Below are 27958 nucleotides of genomic sequence, written 5' to 3' on the forward strand. Positions count from 1 at the left end.
ACAGTACAACCGTGCCTAACTCTATCGGTCAAAGAAGCTAAGCGCGAACAGAAGCATCCATGGGCGAGAACTAGAACTGATAGGACGAATACGTGACCAGAGAATGAGATGGGAGGCGTGACTACCGTGCTCTTATGCTGAAAAGTACCTCTTATCCGCCCTAAATGCGAGAATTGCAATGCAAGCGGCGAAACTACTCAAGGAGGCAGCAACAGCTCCTCGAATCTTGTGTTTGGTTGCTAACCACCTGCGCAAGGGCCTTGTTATTTATTTTATAGGGGAGATTAGGGAGATGAGGCAAGGAAGGACCAGCCAAGAATTCGATGTTCGATGATAGAATCTTTGGAATCATTAGCAAAAAGCCGACCTTTTCTTTTGCACTTTAACATTTCAGATACGTTGCTCGACTTGCGCTTTGGCACGCTCGACCGCTCTCCCACCCAAAAACGCGCATCTTGCGGGGAATAACCTCCATCCGTAGAAGCTGCATCCAAAATGGGTAGATCCGATCCAGATTATTCCTCCAAGCTTGACTCTGAGGAAGGGGAAACCCAAGCAACGACCAGCTCATTCACCATAATTTGGTTGGGGCACGGCGGGTATTGAACATCTAAGTGCGAGCCAACCTCCGCTAGCGATCCCTCTTTCCCAGAAACCAATGGTTACGAATCGTTAACGAAAGAACCCCTGACGGAACGGAATGAAAAGCCAAACTTCCAACCCGGCCACATCCTCTAACTCGTCCCATAGATGATCTCTCAAAGCATAATCTTTGGGCGTACAACTCTGTGACAACCCACTGGTGATCCCCGCCGACAAAGCTACATCTAATGGTGACAGAGAACGACCCTGCCATTTCCTCCTTGACATCCATGGTCTTTTTATCCCACACAACATCACAATACCCCAGCACTGCCTTCTGCGCGTGCAAGGCATGCCGAATTCTATCCCTGCCACCCCAAAGATCTCTAGCAGTCCTCCTGTCAAAAGAATGACGCTTGCTTTCCTAAAGAATCACTATAGACGCTTTACATTTATTAACCAAGCTCTTCAACACGAATCTCCTCTCCCGGTTACCCAGACCTCTCACATTCCACGATTAGATGTTTAGATTCATTGGAAACTACGGGTTTTCCTCCCTCTGGACCTATTAACCTCACTAACCCCCCTTTAGAGTCAGTTGGATCAGAACCAGCAACAGATCCTACTATTAGTTTATGGCCTCTGCCTTTCTTTACTATGTTCCTATCTATGGATCTCGTGTACAAAAATAATATAAATAAATAGGCTGGTTTAAGGACGGAAGCTCCCGAACCCCGTCGCTCGTCTTATGGAGACGTGTGTGTGCCAGGGGAATGGAGGGCAGTGGGGAGATAAGCTCTTTTGAGCTACAGTTTATGCATATTCCTAGATTGCGGATCTACTGTTGGAAGCTCCTGTTTTCGCTGTCTACTCTCTATATGGGCCCCCCTATACCAGTTTTCAGGGATGACACCTAAGGCTGAGTCAGTTTGCAAAGGGGACCCTAGTTTAAGAAGAGGAACGCTCAATGCGCCCCATTCCCTTCCACAACCGGACTCGTTTATTTACCCTAGTTATCAAGCCTTCGCCAGTGGCTCATAATCTTCCACTTAGAATCTTGTATACGGAATAATCTCGGCTTAAGCGCTCATAGGGCATTTGCCTTTGGTCCTAGCCGACGTTGGAAGAGATCCTTAATGACTGGCGTCAAGGGCAACCTTCCCACGGTATCTCTTGATACGCTTACCCGACGTGCTTCTTTTCATCTTATTGCTCTTGCCGCGCTTATTCGCTTATTCTTCTGGTTAACGCGCCCCACTAAAAACTATGCTGACCACGTTCAATCAAGCTAAAAGCTAGTCGACCTCCTTACTTCTTTACCGCTCCCGCCCCGAACCCTCACAAGTCACGACCTAATGTCAGTTCTTTCAGTACTTTTAGAGCTAGCATAGCTGCTGATATGGAATAGCCTTTCTCTAGCCTGGAGCCTGGCAAAGGACGATCTACGATACGATAGGGGTCCCTTCCTTCCATTGGGATTCGTGCAAGCAAGAACTAACTCGAGAGGATGTAAACAGCGGGAATGCAAAATCAAAGAATGCCGACTCTGATCTTTATTTCAAAAGATCGTGATTCAAAGGAGAGAGAAAGTTCGAAGATCAGGATCAGGATTTGATTTGAAATCTCCTCAGCATCCAAGACCTGGCCGATGGCTACTTCAAATTCAAGTGCCACTTATCTTAACACAACTCGGGCTAATCGACTCCCAGCCTAGCTAGACCTGGTTCAAGCTATCCAAGCAATAAAGCCAGCGGTTCATCGATATCTCTCAGTCACTTCCTTAGAGGAAGTAGCCCCACTTTATTCATCTACGAAAAGAGCAATCACTGCTTATGAAAGAAGAGACTACGCTACTGGTTATGTTTAAATGGATCCATGTCATTGAACCCCTAAAGAAGTGAATCAGTAAGTGACTTCGCTAGGCTAGCCTTGGCTTGGGGCTTCAAAAAGAGTTCTTCCTATGCAACGGACCTCACGTGGCTTTTGTCCCTACCCTCCTCTTTATTGTCCTGATGGGGCTTATGGGTGGAAGACTTACCTATAAAGGAATGGAATACTCATTAGGTAAAAAACCTGACTGCGAAGAAGTCAAGGCAAAGGATAAGTGAACTTACCCATTTCACTACCAACACTTGCTGTGAGTTAGGGAAGTTGCAGGAATAGGAGTGAGAGGAGTGCCTCAAAGAAGCTAGCATGGTCTCCTATATAACCCAACACAGTTAGGGTTGGAGTTCTCACCTCTGGACTGGCTGAAAGGCTCTACTGGTTGTGTTTATTCCATTGATTTGAAGTCTGCCACCGACAGGTGGCCACTTCGCATCATGGTTGAACTAACAAAGTCTCTATTCGGTTCAGTCGTTTGCTTCGGCAGCCGTAAATTCAGCTCTGGCTACAAATGCCTTTGAGGTTGGTTTTCTAAAAAGGAACCCTCCAGTTTGGGTTTCATTTGTTGCAGGTCAACCATTGGGTTATCACGCTTCCTGGCCTTTGTTTGCGTTTTCACATCATATCATAGTGTGGTTTGCAGCAGAGCAAGTCTACCCTGGAGAGCGCTTCACGCGATACGCTATTCTCGGTGACGATATAGTCATTGCGGATAGCGCCGTCGCTGCAAGGTATTCCAGCATTTTAGATAGGCTGGGAGTCGACATCTCTATCGGAAAGAGTCTTTTTTCTGATAGAGGAGTTTGCGAATTCGCAAAACGATTTCGCGTGCGTAACGAGTTGGACAGAGAGAACGGCACCATGTGAGATTCTCATCCCTACTCCTTCGATTAATGGTCTTGATGTCAGCCCTCTTCCTATAGATCTGGGATGGAGGGACGGGAAGCTAATCTCGTTATACTTGAACAGGCTTTTCTTACAAACTTTCATTTTTTTTTTTCACAAAAGAGCTATAGGGCTATCCCTATTAAGTAAGATGGACCGTCTTACTTTTTTTATAGGTTATAGAGTCTCGACGACGATTATTGGCATTTATATCTGACTCTCAAACTTGAAGATGAGCTCATTCTGACCTTACTCGCCAATCTACTTATAATCTACTATAGTAAGTACGTATTAACTAACTATGTCTTTATTGAGTAGTCATTCGCCGGCCAGACCGATAAGCTTTTTTTTTTGTGGCTAAGATAAGAAGTTGGTCCAATTTGAGAGTCCTATTTGTTATTGTCTATATATAGTCAGATTCTTTGTAAAAAGCGGCTTCTCGACAAAATAAAGCAAGCCTCTTATCGAGGATCAATTCACGAGTTCAGAATCCCTCATGAAGACTGAACCTGACCATATTGATGACCATCAACCATTGCTTTGCGCTTTCCTTCAATTCAACTACCTGCCACTATACACTATAGGAAGTAATGTTCCCAGGCTAGGGGCTAGTGAGTTTGAGTTAGTCTTTCTCTCCTTCACCCACCAGTCAAGTAAGGGCGGGTCATGGTGATAATAAATGCTTTTTCAACTCCATCTCTGTCAAGTTCTATTGTAATTTTCTAATGCCTTAGGCGTTTACCCCTATCTTTCAAGTTATACTCGCTACTGCAGAATGCAGAAAGAAAGTACGGTCTAAGAGAAGGAGTCACAAACCTTCAACTCATCGAGGTCGCTTGACTAAGCGCTTTCTCTCTCTATTCGATTTGCTCTTGACGTAGTGGCCCCATTTCTCTAAGACTAAGATCGATAGACGAATGCGCCCCGTGATTAAGAGAAACTTCTTAGTCCCGGAGTCTTGTAACTCACTTTGTCTTGAAACTCAGCGCTGAAAGCCCAGTCAGCTAAGGAAGCTCAGTCAGTTGATAGATGTAACACTAAGCCAATCTGGAAAGTGGAGTAGAATCAAGAAAGTTGCATACCTTGAATCTAACCGACAATCCTTTCTTTCTATTCACTCCCAAGGTCGATGGGTCTCATAGCAAACCAGTCATTCATCTCGCTTCGGAGTAAGAATATTTTCTCTGGGTTATGGCCTGTCAGGCCTCGTTTTACCCTGTCTCGAATGCTTCTCGGTTCCATCCCATCCACACCACGCCCTTGTTTCTCCCGCTAGAGCTTGCCTAGCTGTCCTCCGCCGACGGAAACCCGTTTAGGCTCGTTTGTTTAGCAGAACAAATAAGACTTTCAACCGAAATCCTTGATTTCAATTACGTTGATGAGCTGGCTGCTGTGTATTAGTATTTTTTTACATTGTTAGTCGGTACGGAATAGTGGCTGCCAAAAAAAAGGACCTCAATATTGTAGTTATATTGATATATATTTCCGACTTTAAATTTTTTGATATTGAATGCTGTTCTTTTTGGTTTTCGCTCTCATCTAATAGATTCGCATGGGACGTAATATCAGAGCGCAACATCTGCTCTTTCGAAGTGGTCTTTTTGCGAAAGGGCAATCCCAATGCCCCATAAAAGAGCTTAAGCTTTCGCTGTCGTTACAAACCAGTGGGCGAGATAAGAAACTTACTAGCCATATACACCAAACAAGCTAGCCACAGCAAGACCAACAGCTTTATGCGCAGAGGAAAACCAGTGAAAGCGGAGATATAGGCTATGAAACGAGGTAACGATTGAACAGGAATCTCCAACTCCATAATCATCGAGAAAGGCATTTATTTTAGCAGCCTGTCAAAAGCGTTTCTAAAGCGGTCTCCCGAGAATACGTTTGATTTGGTGCCTTATATATACTGAAATATACTTCTTTATTTTTGGGGAGAACAGATGGAATCTACTCTCATCAGGGAAGTACTCAGGTTCAAATCCTGGGTGATCTCAATGGTGTGTATTGTCAGTCCCGGTATAGAACTGATCGAGATGTTGAAGTAAACCCTAAGTTGCCCAACGCCTTGCGCGGGGCGTTGTCGGCCGGTTGCCTGTATCAACGTAAGATCCTCCCTACCCGACTGCCCAATAACATCTACGTACTTATACGCAAAGCTGCACTTCCCGCGCTATTCCGTGGTTCAGTAAGAGAAGGCGATCCCTTCTCAATACCTTACCGGGAGATTTCCCCTTGAAGTTGAAGAGGATTCATGCCTCTCCTTTACTTTACAGTCGAGTAAGTAGGTGCCTTGACTTTAGTCTTTTTGATTAGAGTAGGTTTAGGAGAGAGCGGAGCTAAAGCCCTGCCATAGTAGCGAGTCTGTTTATAGTCACAGGATGGGAAAAGTACCGGTACCGATGGTAAGATAGATTGCTCACTTATAGTAGGGCGAGCTCACAATAGCATAGCTATTGATTCCATTTCTTTCTCCCGTAGTGTGTTCTGATAAGCAATGCTTCCTACGCTCCTGCCCCACACCCGTGTCAGTAGATCATTGATTAGCATACCTCTTCTTAAGAGTCTACGTGGCCCCCTAATTTCTACTACTATTTATTATAGTTAATCCAGTAATGCAGACAGCCCTTACTCTCTTAAAGAGCGGGACAGGAGGTTTAGCGTCAACTCATTCAATGAATGTTGTTTCGTTCACCACGCGGCTGAATCCTACTCCGTATTTTCCAGCAATGGAATGGGACAGTCATTTGTCTAAAGAGAAATGGCCGTATAGCGGCTCTGTCTCATAACAGAAGGAAAGCAAGCAAGAACGGAATGGACATATGAGCGATCGATTCCGATCCTCGATTCGACGAGTTTGATCTTTTCTTTCGAGGGTTGAGGACCCGAATTCGGTCTATGTCCGGGCTGCTGCGGCGCTCACGGGTATTTTACCTCATATTTGGAAAAAGTCAGTCTTGCTCATCCCTGACTTCCTTAGTTACTCAGAGAGCATCTATTGAGTACATTTCCCTTTGGGCGTCTGGGGTTGGGTGGAGGAAAAAAGAAAAGGGTTCAGGCGCTGTTCTAAAGAAATTTTCCTTGTTCTGGTATTGAAGGTTTTCGTCCCTGGGAAAGAGAAGAGAAATTTTTTCTTTGATTGAAAACTTTTCCGGCTCCATAGAAAAGGGTATACCAACTCCTAATATCGATCACGAAGCCCAGAATATGGATTCATATCGTGACTGCTTCAACGGCAGCTTTTGCCTTCCTGCCCTAACCCGACCTCTTTCTCCAATCGAAATAAGACTTGCGTACTCTGAGACCGTTTCGTTTGGGGGACCTGCTTACCTAAAGTCCCTCTCGGAAAAGAACTCCGTAAAACAATTAATGCCTTTGATGCAACTAGCCGGGCGGGTTGAAGTCGAGTGAGGAATAGGATAAAATTTCCGTTCAGTAGTTCTGCACATCGGATTGTGCAGCCGAGGAAAAACCTCATATCCCATAGTGGTTGGATAGGCCGATCCTGATCCTGAAAAAGATAGCAAACTGAGTAGACGTTGAAATGAAAGAGTCTTCCTTCTGATCCCAAGGAATGCGCGTCTGATGGTATCGTAGATAAGAGAAAAGTTTTCTCGTTATTCGGGTTCGGAAGACTTGAGCAATAGGTTTCGACTCGGTCAGCTGTCTTGATGAAGATTGACTGACAACAAGAAATGACGTAAGTAATAGATAGAATCGTTCAGTAGGAAAAGATTGACAGTTTCATTTATCGATTGAGAAAGCGGCGGGCCCAGTGAGCTCTCCAATAGTGCACCGAAATAGGGCCGGAGAGTCGGTAACCTGAGATCGCCTAAGATCGAATGGAACTGGATTGGATTGAGACGGAAAAGAGAGATATAGAAAGTGTCTCCGTGTGTAAGGCCCATTCCTGAAAGAGGTCGAAGAAAGCTTTCTGTCCCATTCATACTACTGTTGGCTTATGTAGTATGTCTAGCGGATGGTGAATCCTACCCAGGATCGGAATTGGATATTTCCTCGGTTTCCGAGAAGTGTCTTAATGGCGACCGGTCTCCTCTTTCTTAAATGTTATTTTATAACCGGGAGAAAGCAAATTGAAGAACCCGTGGATATGTGCAAAACTAAAATTATTGTTAGCCAAGGAAAATGACTCGTGGTAAAGACAAGATAGACTTTGACCAGACGTGCTCAGAATCTTTTTTTTCGATCCGGGGGGCGATAAATAAAATACCTTTCTTTCGTAAACTTGAATTGGAATTGTGTCACTTTCCGGAAAATTGGTATCAAATCAATTTCCCCTCGAAGACGGACATTTCAAGAGTGCCAGTTTTAGGAAATAGCCTATTTGTTTGCCTAGGTTCTTGTGAATGGGCTCAGGAGATTCATGATATTAGGTTTGAATTAAAGAGTTGGATCAGGATACGAACGTAGGCGATTGGCTTGGTACCGTAACTTTAGAATGCACTCCTTGCCCAGCAATCAAACTCCATAGCTACGAGTATTCTATTACCAGTTCGGGAGAGGAAGTGAGACTTATAGCTTACTATTCAGTGTAAGTTGCCTCAATCTATGGAGTTCTTTTTCCCTGAGGGGCGGTGACCATGTGGTCAGTTTGATCCGTGCTTGTGCTATTCGGCGGAGGGTAGCTCCATCTTTCCATGTCAGGTGATATCTTTCTTTTCCTATCTCTTTCTCCTTCACCTAGATGGAATGGGTACTTTAAGCCATCCCGAAAGCCTTTCATCGTAGGTTGCGTCTCTAAGTAGGACCTTTCCTCCTCTGGTATGGCTAGGCCAGTAGGATATGGCTTAGAAAGAAAGACAGCCTGGCACACAACCTGGCATACGTCGATCCGACTATCAATGAATGCGTCTTCGATCGTGCGATAGGTTGGAAAAAGATTCTCCCAAGTCTTCGACTTCTGTGCTCGGTCTGCTTTCCATTCCCAGAGAATTGAGAATGAAAGCCCACTCACGTACCCAAGACGGATAGAGGACTCGAAAGAGCTTTATTTACACCGTTCCCTTCTTTATCGAATAGGGAAGGAGGCCGTCACTTCAAATTATACTAGGGATGAGAACAAGAGAACGCTCTCCACTAAGACTCCCGTATGATATGCGGGTGAAAGCTCCCGTTTCAGATGCATGCATTGAAGGCAGGACGCCTCCCTCTTATCTCATACCGCTTCGTCCTACTTCAGCTAGATGGAATCTTTCGTAAAGCAATCCTGAAAGTAAGGTTGCATATAGAATCTTCGACCTCCCGGTCCGAAGGAGATGTAGTTGCGTGTACTTTGATTGATCGAGATTGGCTTGGTCTTCAGTGTACTAAGGTTAAGGTTCAAGTACAAGATCGAAAAGAATGCATTGCATTTACATTGGGATGCCCAAGAAAAAAAGGAAGGAGGGGAAGAATTTCTCACTCTTCTAAGCGGAGTTATGTCAAAAGGACCAACCAACGAGGATGAAGGAGGAGTAGGAGTTAGCTTTAGTAGGGACGGAAGCGAATCGAAGAAATTCTGAGTTCATGCCACGACGATCTATATGGAAGGGCAGTTTTGTTGATGCATTCCTGTTGAGAATGAAGAAGAAGACAGACCCTCTTTTGAAGAGGAAAATTTGGTCACGTAGATCTTCTATTTTGCCGGAATTCGTTAATTGCTCCGTACGAATTTACAATGGAAAAAGGCCTGTTCGTTGTAAGATCACTGAAGGAAAAGTTGGTCATAAATTTGGAGAGTTTGCTTCTACACGGAAACGAAGACTTTCAAGAACAAATATTAAAGCGGGAAGAAAAAAGGAGAGAAACGAAAGAAGCAAGTGAGTTGTGGTAATGTCAGAATTTGCACCTATTTGTATCTATTTAGTGATCAGTCTGCTAGTTTCTTTGATCCCACTCGGTCTTACTGTTCTTAAAATGTCAAAAAAATCTCGTATTGGTAAGCACCTGTTGTATTCATTTCTACTCTTGTTGACCTTTCTTTCAATGTGCTGTTTGCTTTGTCTGTATCTAGAACAAATGGACTTCTTCTATCTTAACATTTCAAAGGCGCTCATCTCTCTGGGGTGTCGAGCCCTCTCCTTTGCTTTATGGAAATTGGGCCTGCCGGGGGGACTTGCCTGGTCCATAGGTTTTGGGGCAAGGGTCCTCATTACCAAAGAAGCGTCGGATATAATGGGTCATCAGATGATGCCCGCGGGGTCAGATTCGAGTAACAGTGACTCGGAGAGTTGGAAGAAATCTCTTCTGAATTCACCTCATCCCGAAGGTGAGGGTAAGGGAAATAGCGAAGCCGAGCCCGCTTCGAGAACAAGGAGCTCTGATCCCAGAGAGGACGTCGGGCCTTCTTCGGTAAGACGCCGAGTGGATGCTCCCGAAACCTCAACCTCATCCGGGTGGAGTGGCTCCTGGATTGAAAGGTGGTTTAATCAGGGGGAAACTTCCTCGGCCCCTGGCGACGGCCAACAACCGCAGGGGGAGGTGGATCAACCAACAACCACTGCCATGGGGGAGGAAGCCCCTGATCCGACGTGGTTGAAAATACACATTGAGAGAATCTTTTATATAATAAAGGGAAGGAAACCCCAAAAGAGGGTTCTCGCCGAACTTTATGAAGACCTTAAACTAGAAACTGCTTCCCCGCAGAAGCGGCTTCAAATCATGCAAATTCTAGACCAGATGAAATTGGATGGTAGGCTTAAGGGTAGAGAGTTCAAACTCAATCTGGAATTAGGTAACCGCATCTACGATTGGGAAAGGGAGCAAAGGCACTTCCCAAACCCCGTGGACGACATACCATAATACTTTCTTTCTGGTTGATTCCATTCTAGAGTCACTAAGGGAAATGACTCTCGATTGAGATAAAACTTGCCACCTTTTTTGTATCCATGTTAGTCTTTCTGATAGCGGTAGTCTTTTTCCCATGCATAATTTGTTGGTCAACAACCAACCACATGAAACTTGAAACTCTTATTAGAAATGGAAGAAATATAGGGTACTCTATCCATTTTATTATATATATAGTAATATAGTAAGTAGAGCCCCAGAACGCTAAAAAGGTGGGGGAACCTGAGTGGTCACGATAGGAAAGAGAAATGACTATAAGGAACCATCGATTCTCTCTTCTTAAACAACCTATATCCTCCACACTTAATCAGCATTTGATAGATTATCCAACCCCGAGCAATCTTAGTTATTGGTGGGGCTTCGGTCCGTTAGCTGGTATTTGTTTAGTCATTCAGATAGTGACTGGCGTTTTTTTAGCTATGCATTACACACCTCATGTGGATCTAGCTTTCAACAGCGTAGAACACGTTATGAGAGATGTTGAAGGTGGCTGGTTGCTCCGTTATATGCATGCTAATGGGGCAAGTATGTTTCTCATTGTGGTTCACCTTCATATTTTTCGTGGTCTATATCATGCGAGTTATAGCAGTCCTAGGGAATTTGTTCGGTGTCTCGGAGTTGTAATCTTCCTATTAATGATTGTGACAGCTTTTACAGGATACGTACCACCTTGGGGTCAGATGAGCTTTTGGGGAGCTACAGTAATTACAAGCTTAGCTAGCGCCATACCTGTAGTAGGAGATACCATAGTTACTTGGCTTTGGGGTGGTTTCTCCGTGGACAATGCCACCTTAAATCGTTTTTTTAGTCTTCATCATTTACTCCCCTTTATTTTAGTAGGCGCCAGTCTTCTTCATCTGGCCGCATTGCATCAATATGGATCAAATAATCCATTGGGTGTACATTCAGAGATGGATAAAATCTCTTTTTACCCTTATTTTTATGTAAAGGATCTAGTGGGTTGGGTAGCTTTTGCTATCTTTTTTTCCATTTGGATTTTTTATGCTCCTAATGTTTTGGGGCATCCCGACAATTATATACCTGCTAATCCGATGCCCACCCCGCCTCATATTGTGCCGGAATGGTATTTCCTACCGATCCATGCCATTCTTCGTAGTATACCTGACAAATCGGGAGGTGTAGCCGCAATAGCACCAGTTTTTATATGTCTGTTGGCTTTACCTTTTTTTAAAAGTATGTATGTGCGTAGTTCAAGTTTTCGCCCTATTCACCAAGGAATATTTTGGTTGCTTTTGGCGGATCGCTTACTACTAGGTTGGATCGGATGTCAACCTGTGGAGGCACCATTTGTTACTATTGGACAAATTCCTCCTTTTGTTTTCTTCTTGTTCTTTGCCATAACGCCCATTCTGGGACGAGTTGGAAGAGGAATTCCAATTTTTTACACGGATGAGACTGATCAGTGACAAATTCTGACACCAATCATTTATGAGTGAGTATTACACCAAGAATGAATTGACAAGCGCATGAGTTTTCTAGTTTGCTATGTTGATATAGCTTAGATAGGAATAAGATACAATACTAACTTTAGGGTGAGAATGAAGAAGAAAAGAGACCGGAACGACACGGAAGGAAACAGAGAGGAAAGACTTAAACAAGCTTTACCGTGCTAACCAGAGCAGGAACATCCAAATTGTTGACCGAATACATGTACATGACGGAACGACATATTAAATAAATAATACGTGATCTGAGGCTGCCTGCAGAAAAAGTTTACCGACCACATAACAATTCATTCTTGTGTGTAGCGCGTGGGGCCATGTCTCCCGAACGATCATAATACGGCCGCTCATCTAATATAAAATCAATCGGTAGATCTCACTTCCCTTCCCCCATACCATAGCCGGAAGGGATAGCGTATCTACAGAAGAGAGAGTAAGGGCTCTTACCCTTAATTTAGTATGGAGCACCCCTTAAAGTTTCAGATCTCTATGGAGTTCCATATCCTGTTACAGATCTTCCAGATGTGGAGACAGATCCAAAGCCATTTGATCGAGATCGAGTAGCTATAGCAGATCTATTTAGAGATCGGAACCCCGTTCCGGGTACACCCATTTTAGTAGCAACTGCCCCTAAGCCGGTAGGTCTCGTTCAAAAGCCACTTTTTTTGATGTGTCCCAATCAATGTGCTCGGTGATGATGTTGTCATCGCTGATGCGCAAGTTGCCGAAGTTTATTTTCAGTGTCTTCAGCCAATTTCAACTCAAAAATCTCTGATTGAAGACACTGGTGCATTTGAGTTTGCTAAGCGCTTTTGCGTCAAGGGTGGACGCGTGGATTTATCTGCCATGTCTGCTCGTTGTTTGCTTGCTTACCATCATCCATATGGTCTGATGGCTATATGTAAAAAATATCCATTCATTACGAAGGTTCTCTACCAAGGATAGGTTGTGGAGGTTATAGGGTCCTTGCTTGCCAAACTCAGTCATACAAGATCTCGTCACTTTGAGCGGGTTCTTGCTATGTACACCAAGCCTCGGGGTCCCAATGACTATCCATTAGAATTGTGGCTTGGCAGAGTGAGCTTTCGCTTCCTTATCTTCGAGGTTTCATTATCTCCTTCCTTCTTAAATTACTTAAATTAAAGGGATGAAACCTTCGGATTTAAAGGTGGCTCCTGATGAATTATTTCCAGCAGAAAGAGTCCGGGACTTCCTTGCTTGAGTGGTCTTTGCTCAGGAACTGGATGAAGAGATGAAGAATTGGCTTCGGTACGTCCATTGGTACTGAAGTGTCGCGAATTCACCGGATGTTTCCTTAAGTTACTTCTTTTCTGCATCAGTCTATGAGAAAGAATGGAGGATCAGACGCGAATCGAGTGAGCTCATTCTCTTTGGTCTTCTCTGGAAGATCTATGATTTGGTAGCAGAGAAGGGTGTAGCTTGGAGCCCGCCAATGTCTTCAAGAACACCTCCCTGGATTTCGGGAATGGTTACTAGGAGGAGTCTCTGGCATGGATTTCTTAGTCGAGCCTGATGGTTTAACCGGCAAGGAATCATCATAAGACTTTAGGCGCACCTGGGAGAAGGACTACCCTTAATTATATATAATATACGCAATTAATAAACGATACCGAATTAACTGATAAAGAGACGAAACTAACAACTGCCGTAATGAACCTAAACTAAAGACGGAAAGAGTCACTCACTTCATACCTCCCCCAGCAATCAATAACACTCCTCTCCCTATCGGTGGAGTAACTGCGTACCTCTATAGAGCTTTCTAATGCGTTTTCTGGACATCATATGATCATTCTTTCTTAAACGTAGTTTTATCAGTAATAAGATGCCTATTCTCTTTAGGGATAGAAAACCAATGTAGCTTAGCATACCTGGCAAGATACTTTAGCCAAGGTATAGACCGGGAGTACTTACTCATAGGTTGCTTGACTTCGTGCCTATCACAGCCTTATCCCGCTATATTCTTACTGAGAAAGCTACCTTTAAGGATTCATTGGTCTTGTCATCCACATGATGTCTAGAAGACGCATTTGTCGAACCTATAGCGCGGAAATTATACTTATTGTGCTAAGTAAGGGCCCATTCCTTATCCTTTTTTGATAGGGTCAGCCTATTTTATAGCCTGGTCGTATCGAATCTACCTTCTATGACCTAGCTTCTGGTATTTGAACCAGTTACGTCGATTGCTGAACCTGACTTTACTTTGACGCGTTGGCTTTGGCTTGTCCTATATCTTAATTAATCGGAAGAGTCAGTAGCTATCCTGTGCTCAAGAGGAAGAAGTCAACTCTTTACAAATCTTTACAAACAAAGCCGCTCTAATCACTTCTTGTAATAACCTTCCTTTTGAATGCCGCCGGTTGTAACCTTTATAGCGATAGCGAGTAAAAAAAATATCTTTCGATCAGAAAAGAAAGAGCTTTCCCCTCTCTGTCAGAAGAAATCTATCAACCGGGACAGACAAGCAGGACTTTCTAACGTCACTTAGCTCCTTCTGGAAACCTATCGGGGGGAAAACTTCTTTCATAAGTCCGGTGACTTAGGATTACGCTACCCTATCCCCCGGGAATCCTTCTTTCCCCTTTCATTACCATGCCAGTCAGAGAAGGAATCCATTGGAAGCAGCGAGTCCTACGGTTACACCACCTCGAGAACAAGTGGAGTTTCCCAAGTTCTTTCGTATAGAAGGAAATTCTCATTGGAGCTTCTACACTAAGGAAGAACTTACCTAGACGCGAAAATATATACTATATAGCTGAAAAAGTCCTCCTTTCGCTACAGATTCCCGGGGTTGAAGCCATGCTTTGATACTCTTCGAGTGGCTCATTTCCTCTCTCCGAAAGTGCTTACACCACCTACACCCTATCTTAAATCCAATAAGACTTAAACTGCAACCTGCTTCCAAAAGTTGATTAGGGCCTTTCACTCCAACGGGTGGGGGCGGGTCACTTCCACTCGCTGGGACAAAAGAAAGATAGATAGGAAGCAAGACGTTCTAAAGAAAAATGATTCTTAATCTAGCTTTCCGAAAAGCTAAGGACGGCTGAGTAAATCTCTTGTCAGAGGCCTTGAATGCTACGCAGTAGCAGATCATTAGAAATAGGATTCAAAAACATCATCAGTGCGGACAGATAGATTGATCATCGATCGCTTTCCAAATCACGGTGTCTTAAGCCCTCCAGCAGTCGATTCTTCTTCAATTGCTAACAGCCAAAGAGCCAATGATATTAGGCCAACAGCGTCTTCTCGGGTATGGAAATAGGAAAGAAGTTCCCCCTCCAACGAAGTCTTTCGCCTATTGAGGAGGATCTTCCATTAGTTGGAAAAGCTGATAGCACAACTCAACTTCCGACTAAACCTTCTTTGCCGACGGATTCCAAGAGCTGAGAGGAGGAAGGATTTTATGCTAATTATCTTACTATTTCAATTCCTTCTGAGGAAAGGATTTCCTTTTGAGTTCCTGGGCTGGAAGACTATCATTTTTAGTTGAGAACAGAGGGTATACGAACCGACTTTTCTGAAAGCGAAAAGACTTCTGTTGGTTGCTATTTGAGTGTGTTTGCTTGGTAACAAGGAGCAAGGGGCGATGATCAGAGTAGGTTAGGGGGAGGAGTGTGATTACCGCTTCAGGGAACAAACTTTGGGTTAGCAAATCCCTTATTCTTTCCTTTAGTCTTACACAGCCTTGACCTTTCCTAAACCATGTGTAAGCCGGACCAACAAAGCCCAAATCAATAAGTCCAGTGGCATTGACCCAAGAACTCAACCTTTGTATCCTGTGGTGGTCATATGATGAGTAATAGCACCAGATTTCTCTCCAAAAGCAGCTATGTCGTTGAAGTCACCTACCAGCACCCATGGATGATTGTGCCATCCGGAGGCTGTGATAAGAGAATGAAACAAATGTTGCCGTTCGGCAGGCCTGGGACTAGCGTAAATGGCCGAAAGGAACCAAAGCTTACCCGTATTTTCAGTGACAAGAACATGGACCATCTGTGTACAGGAGAATTTGTCTTCAATTTAGAAATTCCCTTACCTCCCTGGCGAAATCTGCCTTCGTGCGAACTGATCCTAGGAGAATAAGGACCACCCGTTAGCACGAGCAACGGAGACGCGAGACCAAAAAGACAGGAACGAAGTAGCTCTCCCGATAGGGAGAGGAGGGAAGATTGCTGGGTCACGAACGGAAATATAACCTTCTCTTCGACCTTCTCTAGTTTCCAATCTCGGCATCAACCCTCTTCGGGGATATCTTATCTATTGATAGAATTGCATTGCCTTAATGGCAGCAGTCAACTGAGGAAAGATCTACAGATAGGATTCGAACCTTCACACTTCTAGAATTCCCACAAGACCTCTTGTCTATACTCAGACCTTCTACTAAGCACTTCAGGTACCGCAGCTCCCTTTTTTCTTTGCTTTGCTTCTAAGCAGTCGGCCCAGTCTCGTAGGTAGGAGGCCTGTGAGCTAGTTCCTTTGCTATCTATGGATGATGAAAAGTTTCACTAGAATCAATCCTCTGGTACAACTTCCTTTCTCTCTCTCTGATGGATAGCAATTCATCTCTCTGATAGTCAAGGCAGGTAAGCCAAGCGCTAGAAAGCTGAAGTGAAGAAAGTTCATCATAGAAGGGAGAATCATTCCATGCAAGCAAGCAAGCCTTATTCGACAAGGAGGGTGGAGACGGGTTTTTTCCCCTTCCTACTACAAAAAACACAAATAAAGTTCGAGTAAGTCTTTTACTATAGAATTCTTTCTTACTACAATTTGATTCAACCTCTAGTAAGAAAGGGGAGGCCTACTCATTCCAGCAGGAGTGAGTGGGGAAAGGGAGAAAAAAGCTTTCACTTTAATTCAAATTCCTGCTTTTCGACCCAGAGGCTGAGGAAGCGGAAGCTAGGTTAAAAAGCCAGCGGCAAGCGCACAGCCTACAAGCAGCAATCGTATGGCTAAGTCAAAGCAGAAAGTCTTCTTTTTTCTCGGGCCGCCGATAGACCGGTATAAGGCCAATCCTTTTTTATTTATTTTTCTCCCAAAAAAAAGGAAAGGGGGTTAAAAAGGACTCTGGCTTTAGCTTTCTCTCCTCTGCTCTGAGGAAGACTACTCGCTTGCTTCGACAGACGAACTTCTGCTAGATTCTTCATCTGATGAGTAGAAGACGCTTGAATGTAAAGTCTAGAAGAGATAGATTCTGCCTTCGTAGACTGATGAGCCTTAGCCATTGATCTCTTATTTCTCTTTGCTGCTGATGGCTGTACTTGGCGATGTACTTTGGCCATCTTGGATCCTTCTTTCTTTCTTCGAACTCTACTGATAAGAAAAAAATGAACTCCGTCTTTCTCCTCGTGAACTTGGCCGACTTCCTTCATCAAGAAGAGACCAACCAATCAAGAGAAGAAGGAACCTACCAAGCCGAAATCGAGTTCCAAAGAAAGGGGCATTTTTGAAATCTTTATCCGATCTGGAAATGCTTATCTTATATGGCGGAGAAGCAAGATCCTATGTCGGGCACACTCCCGATCTTTGAAAGCGAATTGAACCAAACTCAATGCACCCTTCAGTCCCAGTTTCCTCAAAGAAAGTTAGACTCCGTTCTTTCATTCTTTTGCAAAAGAAACAGGGATGAAAATTGAAGAGCATGCGCTTAGCCTCGGGCCTAGACTAAGACAGCACGATCCCAAGACAACGGAAATATTACGAAAGAATAAAACCGAAGCTCGGAATCTACACAACAACACCCTAGAGGACATCATTGCCTCAAGTAAAGTAAGATCAGGTCTGACACATAGCAAATTAAATTACCTAAAGTCACAACATGATCCTACTCATGATATACATCCCATACTAGATTGAACCTAGCACGGATCTCCACTGCACCTACGAACTCGCTTTCTATTGTAAGCAAAGTACTAAAAGTACTAATGGTTAATAATATTTCATACTGTAGAAAGGAAGAAAAGAAGTACCGATCTTCGCGTCACCGCACCTCAATATGTCTTGCTTTTTCTAATTAGATATCCCAATTCGGAGTAAGCGGCCCATTAATGAAAGTGCAATCCCATGATGTCGAGCAAGATGACTCGTCCCCTCACTCAAGATAGAATGACCGGGGATTGAACCTACAGTAGATAGATCAGAAGTAACTTCAAGAGTAGGTACATCAAGAATGGAATCCTGAAGACCAACTCAAGGTGGATAGAGAGATAATTGAGCTGAGAACCCTATTACTATGACTGGCATACGGAATCTCTACTTTTCCGGGAAAGCATTCGATCCCGCCGAAGATCGAGTAGGAAGAGAGGCGACCAACGGAAGATCTCAGCGCGATCATTGCAAAAAGTAGCTCTGAGGGCCCTTCTTACCTTCTTTATATGGGTATGAATGAGGGGGAAAGCTTCCTTCTGAGGAAAGCCTGAGTTCACCACAGGGAGCTCATAGGGCACGACTAAGACATCGAACTGTCTCACTCAAACTCATGATTGATGGTGATCGCACTCAAACGATCATAGGCTGAGCGTCTATAAAAAACATCATGCCACCTGGTACGACTGGGGGTTGAGGTTAGATTCTTTTACTCATGTGAGGAGCTAGCTGTTCAATTCAAGAGAGTCGCTTGCCTGCCGATCCGAGAGCGAGAAGAAAAAGCAGAGAGCGGAGGCTCTCTCCACAACACAATATACTAAAAGACCTCTCCCGTCAGGGGGCTATCAGCCCTCTATATCACGACAAATGATAGAAAATGTTCAGAAACTATCCCTTCGGAAGATAGGAAGATTCAATTATATAATAAGGGGGGAGAAGACTAAGTACGCCTTGTCATAGAAAGAGCGAGAGAGAAAGGCTTTCTGACCCATCCAATCCACTATTTCCCCTTTCCATTGATTCTTTCTTTCTTGTTATGAATGCGGCTTGCTACGACTACTTTTCTTTTTATAGCGTTGTCAGGCTTGCAGGTCCGGTTCATGTGGGGATGCCGGGTCGGTCAATTGCATTAGGTAAAGTATCTGACAGGGGCCTACCTTTATTGCTTGCTAGCGGGCTAGGAGATTCGGTGACTTGGTCCGTTCGCTATTCTCTTTTCAGCCATTCTTGTATGCGTGTAGCCTAAGCCTACCTTTTGATTGGATTTGCTCCATTTAACACCCGCCCATCTTCCTTCCCATTCTGGTTGGTTGGTTCGTTATGATTCGTATAGTACATAGCTTTATCTGGTTGGGTACGTACGGCTGTTCCTGCAGCTTGTGGAGGTGACCAGCATGCCCGAATGGAATATTGACTATCCCGTAGAACTGACCTAGTCGCTCGTGAAGGAGCTGGTCATCATGGAATATAGTATATGTAGGTGCAGGTCTTCCTAGAGCGAACCCCCATGTGTGTTATACGTTATGATCCGACACGACATTAAGAAGGATTTACTTAAAAATGGTTTCGATACGCGGTTAGAGTAGCAAACAGGAAATCCCCTCTTCGCGCGGATAGGGCCCATCTATTATGTCAGTTCCTTTCCTTCCCCATGGTTTAAAGAGCTAGCTTGCCTTAGCGCCTTTCCTCGTCCATGCTAAGTCGGGGGAAAGGCGAAATCTTAGATGGGCCTTCAAGAGCTCTTTTGGGGACATCATTATTCTTCGCGTTACCGCGTCTCTTAGAATGAGTCAATCGAATCGTCTCTTGTGCTACGGTCTAATATCTGTGTCAAATCTAGCAAACCCGGAGAGCCCCAAGCAGCTTGCTTATTCTTATATAAGAAATAGGGATCAGAAGTCCCATGCTAGCATTGCTCGCTTACGCCCTCAAAGCTTGTAACGGCTTATCCGGCTATTGATTCATAGCCATATGTGGAATCAGTCCCTTTCTATTCCGAAATAGGGGATTCGTTTACAGCTTTCCTCCCCGACGGGAAAAACCAGGTATGGTATGAACTCGATTGAAACGGAGATCGGAGAAGTAATAGCCCTTTTCTACTATGCTTTGATCTGCTTCCAGTAATGGGAGGACTTGCCTTTGCCCTTACTCTTATAATGAAATATCTGTTTTACTGGGATACCATGAATCGTAGCGTAGATCTTTCTTCTCCTTAGGTCTCTAGCTTGATCTCTTTCTCTTCCCGGAGAAGGGCTTATTCCGACAAGACTAGCAGCTTCTTTTTCGCCTAGTGAGTTGCCGTCACTGAACTCTGCCACGGAAAGACCTTTCGAGTGGAACTATAGCGGATAAAAAAGCTGCTGATTCTTCTTAAACGGATCCATCTTCTTGAATTTCATTCCTACCCGTTCGCTAGCCTTTGTTAGTTAAGACGCTTCATTGAACAAGAGAGAAGACCTGTAATGCCGACTCTATTTCCTTGCTCGATGCGAGGAATAGCCTAGTTTCAGTGTGCCCATGGGACTTGAAAGAGAGTTTTTTGACCCACACCCGAGGGCTTTTTCTGTAAAATGCTATCTCAAAACTTATACCCTAGGTTTGATTCAAGGAAAGCGCCAAATGGTTGGTGATAAAGAAAAAGACCCGGCTTCCTTTCTTTAACGAGGCTCAGTATGTTGCCCGCAATAGGTCTCCAAGACCCTGTTGATCTGCTAAATGAGTGTGCTCTCAACTCGACTTGCTGCTGCAGCAGCTTCTCAATGCGGCCAACTCCGTCTGCTCAATGCGCCAGCCACCTTTTGCACCTTTTTGAATTGAATCAGGTATTCCATGACTATCTCGACAAGTTCGTTGTGGTCTACCTCGATGACATTTTGTGGTGTACAGCTCCACGTTGGAGGAACACATGGAGCATTTGAAACTAGTGTTTGGGAAGCTGCGAGAGAACCAGCTATATGTGAAGAAGGAAAAGTGTTCCTTTGCTCAGGAAAAAACCCTCGGCCACTCCTCACAAGTAAAGAAGGTTTGGAATCGATTGTAGACCCGGCCTTCTTTTCCTTTTGATAGTCTTGCAAAAGTTGCAGCTATTGCTTCAATCTGTGTTCAACCAGAGGCATCGCACAGACCTTTCATGGGTGAGCTTGTTCAGGCCTTTCAATTAGTATGTAATGAGTGCGATGAAACAAAAGAACGGGGATCGTTATTATTCTTTTTCCTATTTCCGATATGAATGCTGCCAATGCAATCCAGGCTACTTATTTTTCGGGTAGATCCGCGATGGAGGGATTTTCATTTTATTGCCCATTCGTCTGAAAGATCAAATGCTTTGTTAAGAATAGATAGTCCTTGTATTAGATCTTTCCGCTCAGCTATTTTCCTAACTGAATGAGTTAGCATGGAGTATGATACAGAGAGAGAGGTCTACCCCAATCTGGTACCTAATCTTATATACAGCATTAGCATATCGGCATATTGCTTGTTCGGTGTGGTACACATATCTGTCAATGTCAATCAAGTAATAGAAAAAATTCCCCCCTAGCCCTATGTGCTGAGGAAAACGTGAAGAATTGCCATTTTATGAGCTTGTAAGGCTCGTCGTTGAAGTCCCCGAATAAAGGGGAAAGGGCTATAAGTAGGCCGTTTGCTATTGCTATAAGGGCTGCTCGCCTTTATAGCTTCGCTTTATTCAAGCGTTTTCGCACAATGAAGTGTGCATCCGGTGTCCGCGAGGCGAATGACCGGTTGTGAGATGGCGGACTCAGTCCGGGTCTTACCCTTCTCTATATTTTGTTATTTAACCTCACTCTGATGACACTCAGAGTCCTTTTCTTGGTTAGAAGAGGTGCCTCCCCTCGGCTGTTTCTACAGCCGTTTAGGCGAGTCTTGGTCGTTTTCAAGGTAGAAGTTTTTTATAGATATCCACCTCACGGTGGGATCGGACGGTGACGCGGAAGCCAGTCCAGCGGTAAGCTAATACCACAGGTTTGGAATTGGCTGTCGCGCCAGGGCAGGGCGTACCGGCTAGGAAGCACATTAGGAAACTAATATGAATCCTACCCGATATCCATTTGATAAACTTCTATCCTTGAGACCGATCAGGTGGCACAAGATTTTGGAAAATCTTGCCACTACTAGTATCAATCTATAAGAAGATTATACTAGTGGTAGCTGATGGTCTAACCAAGGAAAATTGTATTGGAGCTTACCTCGTCGCCAAGCAGGTAATTTATCTAAGGTCCCCTGTTTACCGCACTTTATTTAAAGCAGGCCTCGGTCTGTTTACAACAAGCGTATGCAGGTGTGAAACAGCCTCATAGCCTATTACCAGTGCCGGTATCTCTTTTGAGGGCAGGATATATGAAGATAATTCCTGCATTTCACCGTAGAATGATGATGGTGAAAGACGATAAGGCTGATATGCTAGTACGCATTTATTTATCATATTTGAGTTTATGTAGGGGGCTATCCGCCTTGCAAAGAAGGTTGATATTGCGATTGCGTTCTATCATATCGCCAATATATATTCCTGACAGAGCATATCGGAGAATATCTGATAGAATGCTGTCAGCGAAGGACTTACTTCTGAGGTACTGTCCTGGTATGCTAACCACTCCCTTGTGTCAAGGGTTAAAGTGGGAACCAGCCCTTCCTTCAGATCGATCCTCTTCGAAAAGAGGTGTAAGGGGAAGATTTTTGAACCTTCACCATGAACTATTTTGGTTTATTACCTATAGCCAATATGCTAATTTTAACACAATGTGGGGATATCTATGGGTTTGGATATCCATTATGGTCCAATTTCAATATAATATTAGGACTTTCGGGTTTCTTTGCTACCAAAATTTATCTGCTGTTGCAGCTCACAAACTCTCCCCACGGTCAACTGCACGTGTCTTCTTAGGATTTTAAGATCACTAGAAAGGATATCGATGCTACTCGAAGGCAACAGGCAAAGTTATTCTCTCAAGGCATTTACTTTTCATGAGAATCACTTTCCCTTCGTGGTTGGTGGATCCAACCACTTTGTCGCCGGGTGGTCCGCTGTCCGGTCACTCGGAGTTCAAATTCGATCCATTAGGTTCTTCGATTTTAAAAGAAACTCACTCAAGAAAACATCTTTGATTATGATTAAAAGACAGTGGAACTGGACTACTATACAACAATGAAAAACAAAAAAAAGGAATTACAGAACCAAGTAAGATTGCAAAGGCATAATGATTACCTATTACGACAGGGTTTAAAAAGATTGTAAAATTCCATCCTCTGCGAGCAAGTTCTTTCATACAAGACTGACGCAAGTAAGTGATAAAAACCTTTTTTTGGGTATTCATTAATTGAGAGAGAGTAAAGGACAGATTTTTTACCGCATTCCCGCAATTCATGCAGCCTTTCAGTTAAGACTGGAAGACTGTATTCAGTCAGTCGATCGCGGTGAAGGATTGCGTTACGCAGCAGAGACTCTCGGTACTCATCCCAAAAGGCCGATCTGTCAGGGTTAAGTTTGGCCATCTCAGAAAGAATTGTGTTTTTTAAAAAAACAAGGGCTTGAGCCTTTATACGGCTTGGCTTCGCTATCGCTCCTATGTAGTGGTCGGCCTTAAAAGTTGTATTCCTCCCATAAAAAAATGCCTATTATCTAGTGCTAGAAGCTTCGCCAGAAGCAAGCAAGACGAGGTCGCTCTGCTTCGTAGACAAGGCTCGTTCCGTACTTGACTTACGAGCTCGTGTAGTACAGTACTCGCCCCTATCTCTAAAGAAAAAGGGGCTTATGCACTCCACTCGCTGTCTACTAAACGAGCGTTAGAGCGAGCGAGCGAAGCCTTCCATTTAGTGGCTTCCCCCCTTATCCCTCACCCTACTCTTTCATTTCCGCTTAAGCTTCCCCGGTTTGTGGGATTAATTGATTGGATACCCAAGAACCATAATCTTTACTAGGAACAGCTTCTACGACAATAGATAGGGGTCAGGTTTGGTTTGGCATCTATGCCCCCCTGCCCTCCAAACAGTATGGGAGCCTTTCAGCTCGTACTGCTCACACTCCTAGATCTTCACGGCACCTCCTCCACCATAGTGTGAGCTGGGAGCAGCTCCGAAAAGCGAGGCCTACTTACAAATTAGCTTTCAACAACACCACGAAAAAAGTAAACTATGGTTGCCCACTGATCTGATCATAGGTGAAATCCAATCCCTTCGCCTATCGGAAGCGAGAAAACGAGCAGCAAGCTGAAAAAGCCCTAAACCCAGCAATCTTCCCTCCTCCCCCAGCAAGAAAACGAATACCGTCTAGCAGGATGCAGCAATCAAACTCAATAGCTAAGGCGCAACGAGCAAGAAAAGGGATGCGCGAAGGCGCAACGAGCAAGAAAAGGGATGCGCGAAGCTAAGGCGCACCGGCTTTCGCGCTAGCTCAGTCCGTTGCTTCTTCGCTCGAGCGTCAGCTCGAGCTACTTCGTACCCTTGCTTCTTCGCTCGAGCGTCAGCTCGAGCTACTTCGTACCCTTGCTTCTTCGTCTAACGGCTTTCGCGCGTTTGCGCTTTAGTTTTGTTTGATTGCTGGGAAAGGAAAGCTTTTTTTTGTGTTTGGTCGCGAAGCATCTGGTTTTTTGTTTTATACGTTAGCCAATAAGTGAGTTCATTTCCACTTTCTTGACATCAAGTAAGAAGAAGAAGATCAGATCGAATCGATTATTACTATCTATCGACTTGCTTGCTAAGACTTCCCAATTAGTCTAGTATGTCTCAGTGCTAGCAATACAAACTTGCCAACTGAGGCTTAACATTACATTGCAAGAACAAAACCCTTTTGATTTTATAACATTAACTTTTTCTTTATGACCAGAGGCACCACAAAACTCTTGAAGAATGCGTTGAACTACAGCCACTTGATCTAACGTAGCCTCCGCAAACAAGACGAAATCATCCGCAAAAAACAAGTGTGATACCCCCGACACACCCGAAAAGGGATCCACTCACCCTGGTTGACTGCAGCTTGAATTAAGTGGCTCAACCTCTCTCTCCATACACAAGACAAAGAAAGAGCAAGATATGACCCTGTCGAAGCCGGATAAAAGGTATCTGTTTTATCGCCAGTGATTAAGACCCGCATGGCCATGATAAATAAGATGACTAGGCAATCCCATCTGAAGCAAAGTCTCCAACATAAACTTCCAGCTTACTCTATCATAGGCTTTCTCCAGGTAAACTTTAACGGCAAAGAAGCCAGTCTTCATAAACCGCATAGAATGAATGATTTCTTGTGCAAGAAGAATGTTGTCCAAAAGAGGCGCGTAGCTCTCGACTGTAAAGGAGAGGGCTTGAGGCGCTTGAAATGATCCAAAATTGAAGCCTTTTAGGCTTAGAAAAGAGGAGGTGGATGAGCGGCAACAAGTTGTCCTTTCGATGGCAAGGCAAGAACAACCAAGAGACAGGATGGGAATGGGTTGGAAAGAAGGAAAGAGCGGAGAACAACCGGGAGGACATACGAGTAGATGTCCTTTATCCTACAATCGATAGAGGTAACGACACTGTTGTCTGCTTCTTGGCAGACCGGATGAGCCAACCCTTCTCTGAGATCTAGGTGGATCTCTTGCGGAAACTCTACCGTTGAAGATAAAAAGAAAAAGACTGAACTCGCTTTCGACTGGCGGAATGCTCTCGTCGTGTTCGTTTCATATCGCTCGGTTAAAACTACTACGAGCACATTTGCCTTACGATGGAAGGTACGTAGGTAGATAACTCTTCTTTTTGGCCATTTTGTGCTTATGAATAGGTGGCGTACAAGCCTCTTTCTGACCGCACAGGCTACACAAGCCAGGTGCTGGAGTTACAGATTCTGCCATGGAAGCTTTTGAGTGACTGAGCACAAAGACGAGAAAGCAGTTGAAATTCTTGGCTCACTGGAGCTTGATAGGATCATCCAGGATTTCGGTTCCACGAACAGATACAGAGATATCAATCGTTCATTGTTCATTGTTACAGAGATTTGAGTGAGACCCAGTTGACCACAATTAGAGATCTCCTCAGATTCATGCTTGCTTTCAAGTCCCGAGATTGAATGATTTTTCCCATCGGTCACTGAACCACCTTTTGTCACTTCACTACGAAAGAAGCAGACTCTATAAGTCTTACCAAATTGGGCTTGCCTTTATCTTCTCTTGATCTCGGCTGATTCAACTCAAGCAAGAACAGCTTGAACAAGCGAAGATTCAATAGCAGCTCCTTATGTCCCGGAGTCAGACTCATCAGCAGAGTTGATCTGACACTATTCATGCACAGTCAAATTCACCCTTAACTTAAGATAAGGGACTGAGTGGCCTACTAGGAGTAGTGCAGGAAGGGGCGTATCGAGAGGCAAAGGCAGAGACGCCCGAAAGCAAAGAAAGCAAGGGGAGAGCTCATGCCCGGCTAAATGTGTGTGTGTCTTTGAATCGAGTGAAATCTTTATTCCTTTAGTGGTTTAGAAAGAAGGGGATTGGCCTACCTCCCATATACCAAAGCAACCTCCCATTAGCCTTTCAGAAAGGAAGCAATCACTACAGAATCAGAGGTATTTTCTATTGATCTCAGCATAGTTCTTCACCTCCTACATGCAAACAAACCGAGGCTTGCCAACACGTTGCGAAGCCAAAGGAACCACAGGTGGGCAATTCTCAATATTGAATTCGATTGCTTTATCCTCTTAGGCGATTCCCTAGGGTCCTATCACCCATCTTCGGAATGGAACTTCTATGAGTATGAGATAGAAAGCGAGGAACGAACGAAGCAAGTCCCACCACATCCATCTGTATAAGCCGTTCACTACAATCAAGGCTCATGAGAAGAAAGGCTAACCAATGCCTATATACGAACCAAAGGTTAAATTCAATGCCTTTTCGAGTTCAAGCAAAAGTGATTTACTAAGATAATTTCTTTAGGAAAACCTCTTTTTTCAGGTTAGAGGCAAGCGCACGCAGGAAGCACTCTTTTTCTCAAGGCAGGAGGGGCTCCTATCATTCCTTACCTGTAATACCTAACCAGGTCTATATCAGTGCTTTGCTGTCGATAGAGGTGAGCGAGTAGGACTGTCTTTGCCAGCAGTTTGAGTTGGAATGGAATCCTTTTATAAGCCTATTGATCGAATCCATCAAGTTCTTTTAGGTTTTAGGCAGTTGCCAGCTATATTGGAAAAAGCTGGTTATGGCCTTTACTTGATAGGGCTCCTTCCCATCTATCTTGACCGGGAAGAGAGAGGAGGGAGGCCCTTGCGGAAGCCCTGCCCGCCTTTCTCTATCTCTATTTTGAGGGATCCCTCATATTTAGGATTCCAGGCTTCCCGGACTCGTAACAGACGGCTAGAAACAAGAAGAGAAGAGGGTCAGTAGTCTCTGCCGTTGCAGGTCCTTATCCTTCCGCTGAGACGGCCCTCTTTTTTTTTTTTTTTCACCGCGGCACGAAATCATGAAGAAGCTGGAATAACTCAGAAAGAGAGTGGCGCCTAGCCGTTGAGAGTGTCTGTTGTCTTTGTAGAGGAACAGTACGATCTTGGACTGGCCCCCTTCGCATGACCTAGAAAGAAAAAGAAGTCCGTGCTACTATAAGGCCTCTAAACCCCTCCCTCAGGACAGGACACTGTTGCGTTGCCCATGGGGACGGGGTAGCCCCGACTTCCATAGGTCCTTGGTTCGACCTCCTAATGAGAATTGAGGTCCTTGCGCGGGCGTCTCATCCCTAAGACTTGCTTGCTCTGTATGGAGTGCCCCGTGGTTCCTCGAGTGCCAGCCGCAGAGAGGAATGCCATCAACTAGGGCGCTATTGGCCACTAACCACTCGCTCGCCGGCCGCTCGGGCTCCGCGTTTCAAGTTCGTTATCCTAACCGTCTCCTCTGCTCCACCGGGAGCCTGGCCCCTTCTTCTATCTTATCTACTCTACTGCCTTGCTCCTCGGCTCCCTACAGCTCCAGCCGCTCGCTGTAATAGCTTGCTTTTCGGGTGGCTCGCACCCCGGGTGGTGCGGCTGAGCCAGAGTGGGCTCAGCAGTCGGCCTATGTTTCCGGGCGCACGCGTAAAGGCATGATTAGTTCCACAAATCTCACTGCACTGACCATAGTAAACCCCTTCTCGTTGTACCGAAATAGAGATCTGATTTAAACGACCAGGTACAGCATCACATTTGACACCTAAGGAAGGTACAGCCCAACTATGAGGTACATCAGCAGGTGTTACAATAATACGTAGATGAGTTTTGGCTGGTACAACCACTCTATTGTCCACTTCTAATAAACGTGATTGACCCAATTCTAGATCATCTTCTGGAATCGTATAACTGTCAAAAGTTAGTGACTGTTCATCGGAACTGTTATAGTCTGAATACTCATAAGTCCGATACCATTGATGTCCAATAGCTTTGATAGTAATGGCTGGATCTACTACTACCTCGTCCATTG

General features: G+C 44.5%; 3 protein-coding genes across 3 annotated transcripts in view; all 3 read left to right on the top strand.

Annotated features, from left to right (window-relative positions):
* The window catches only part of LOC114757210 (uncharacterized), a 55878-nt gene extending 45665 nt beyond the window's left edge, over positions 1–10213 (top strand). Inside the window, exon 2 of the mRNA XM_028946211.1 lies at positions 9145–10213. Within this exon, the coding sequence (XP_028802044.1) occupies positions 9181–10149 (969 nt within the window). The 5' untranslated portion in view covers positions 9145–9180 and the 3' untranslated portion in view covers positions 10150–10213. The remainder of the gene's footprint in view (positions 1–9144) is intronic.
* LOC114757215 (uncharacterized) overlaps positions 7082–27958 on the top strand; it is a 68023-nt gene continuing 47146 nt past the window's right edge. Inside the window, exon 1 of the mRNA XM_028946218.1 lies at positions 7082–8817. The gene's annotated coding sequence lies outside the window, so the exon portion shown is untranslated. The remainder of the gene's footprint in view (positions 8818–27958) is intronic.
* LOC114757206 (cytochrome b) lies at positions 10265–11868 on the top strand. The gene has a single exon (XM_028946208.1). It carries the CDS (start codon positions 10443–10445, stop codon positions 11619–11621), a length of 1179 nt encoding a protein of 392 aa, XP_028802041.1. The 5' UTR covers positions 10265–10442; the 3' UTR covers positions 11622–11868.

Source organism: Neltuma alba, unplaced genomic scaffold (genome assembly GCF_004799145.2).
Source record: "Neltuma alba isolate B1F8T4 unplaced genomic scaffold, ASM479914v2 tig00010580_pilon, whole genome shotgun sequence".
NCBI lineage: Eukaryota > Viridiplantae > Streptophyta > Magnoliopsida > Fabales > Fabaceae > Neltuma > Neltuma alba.

Coding starts and splice junctions, on each gene's coding strand:
- LOC114757206 (XM_028946208.1), top strand. CDS start 10,443: ATGACTATAAGGAACCATCGATTCTCTCTTCTTAAACAACCTATATCC.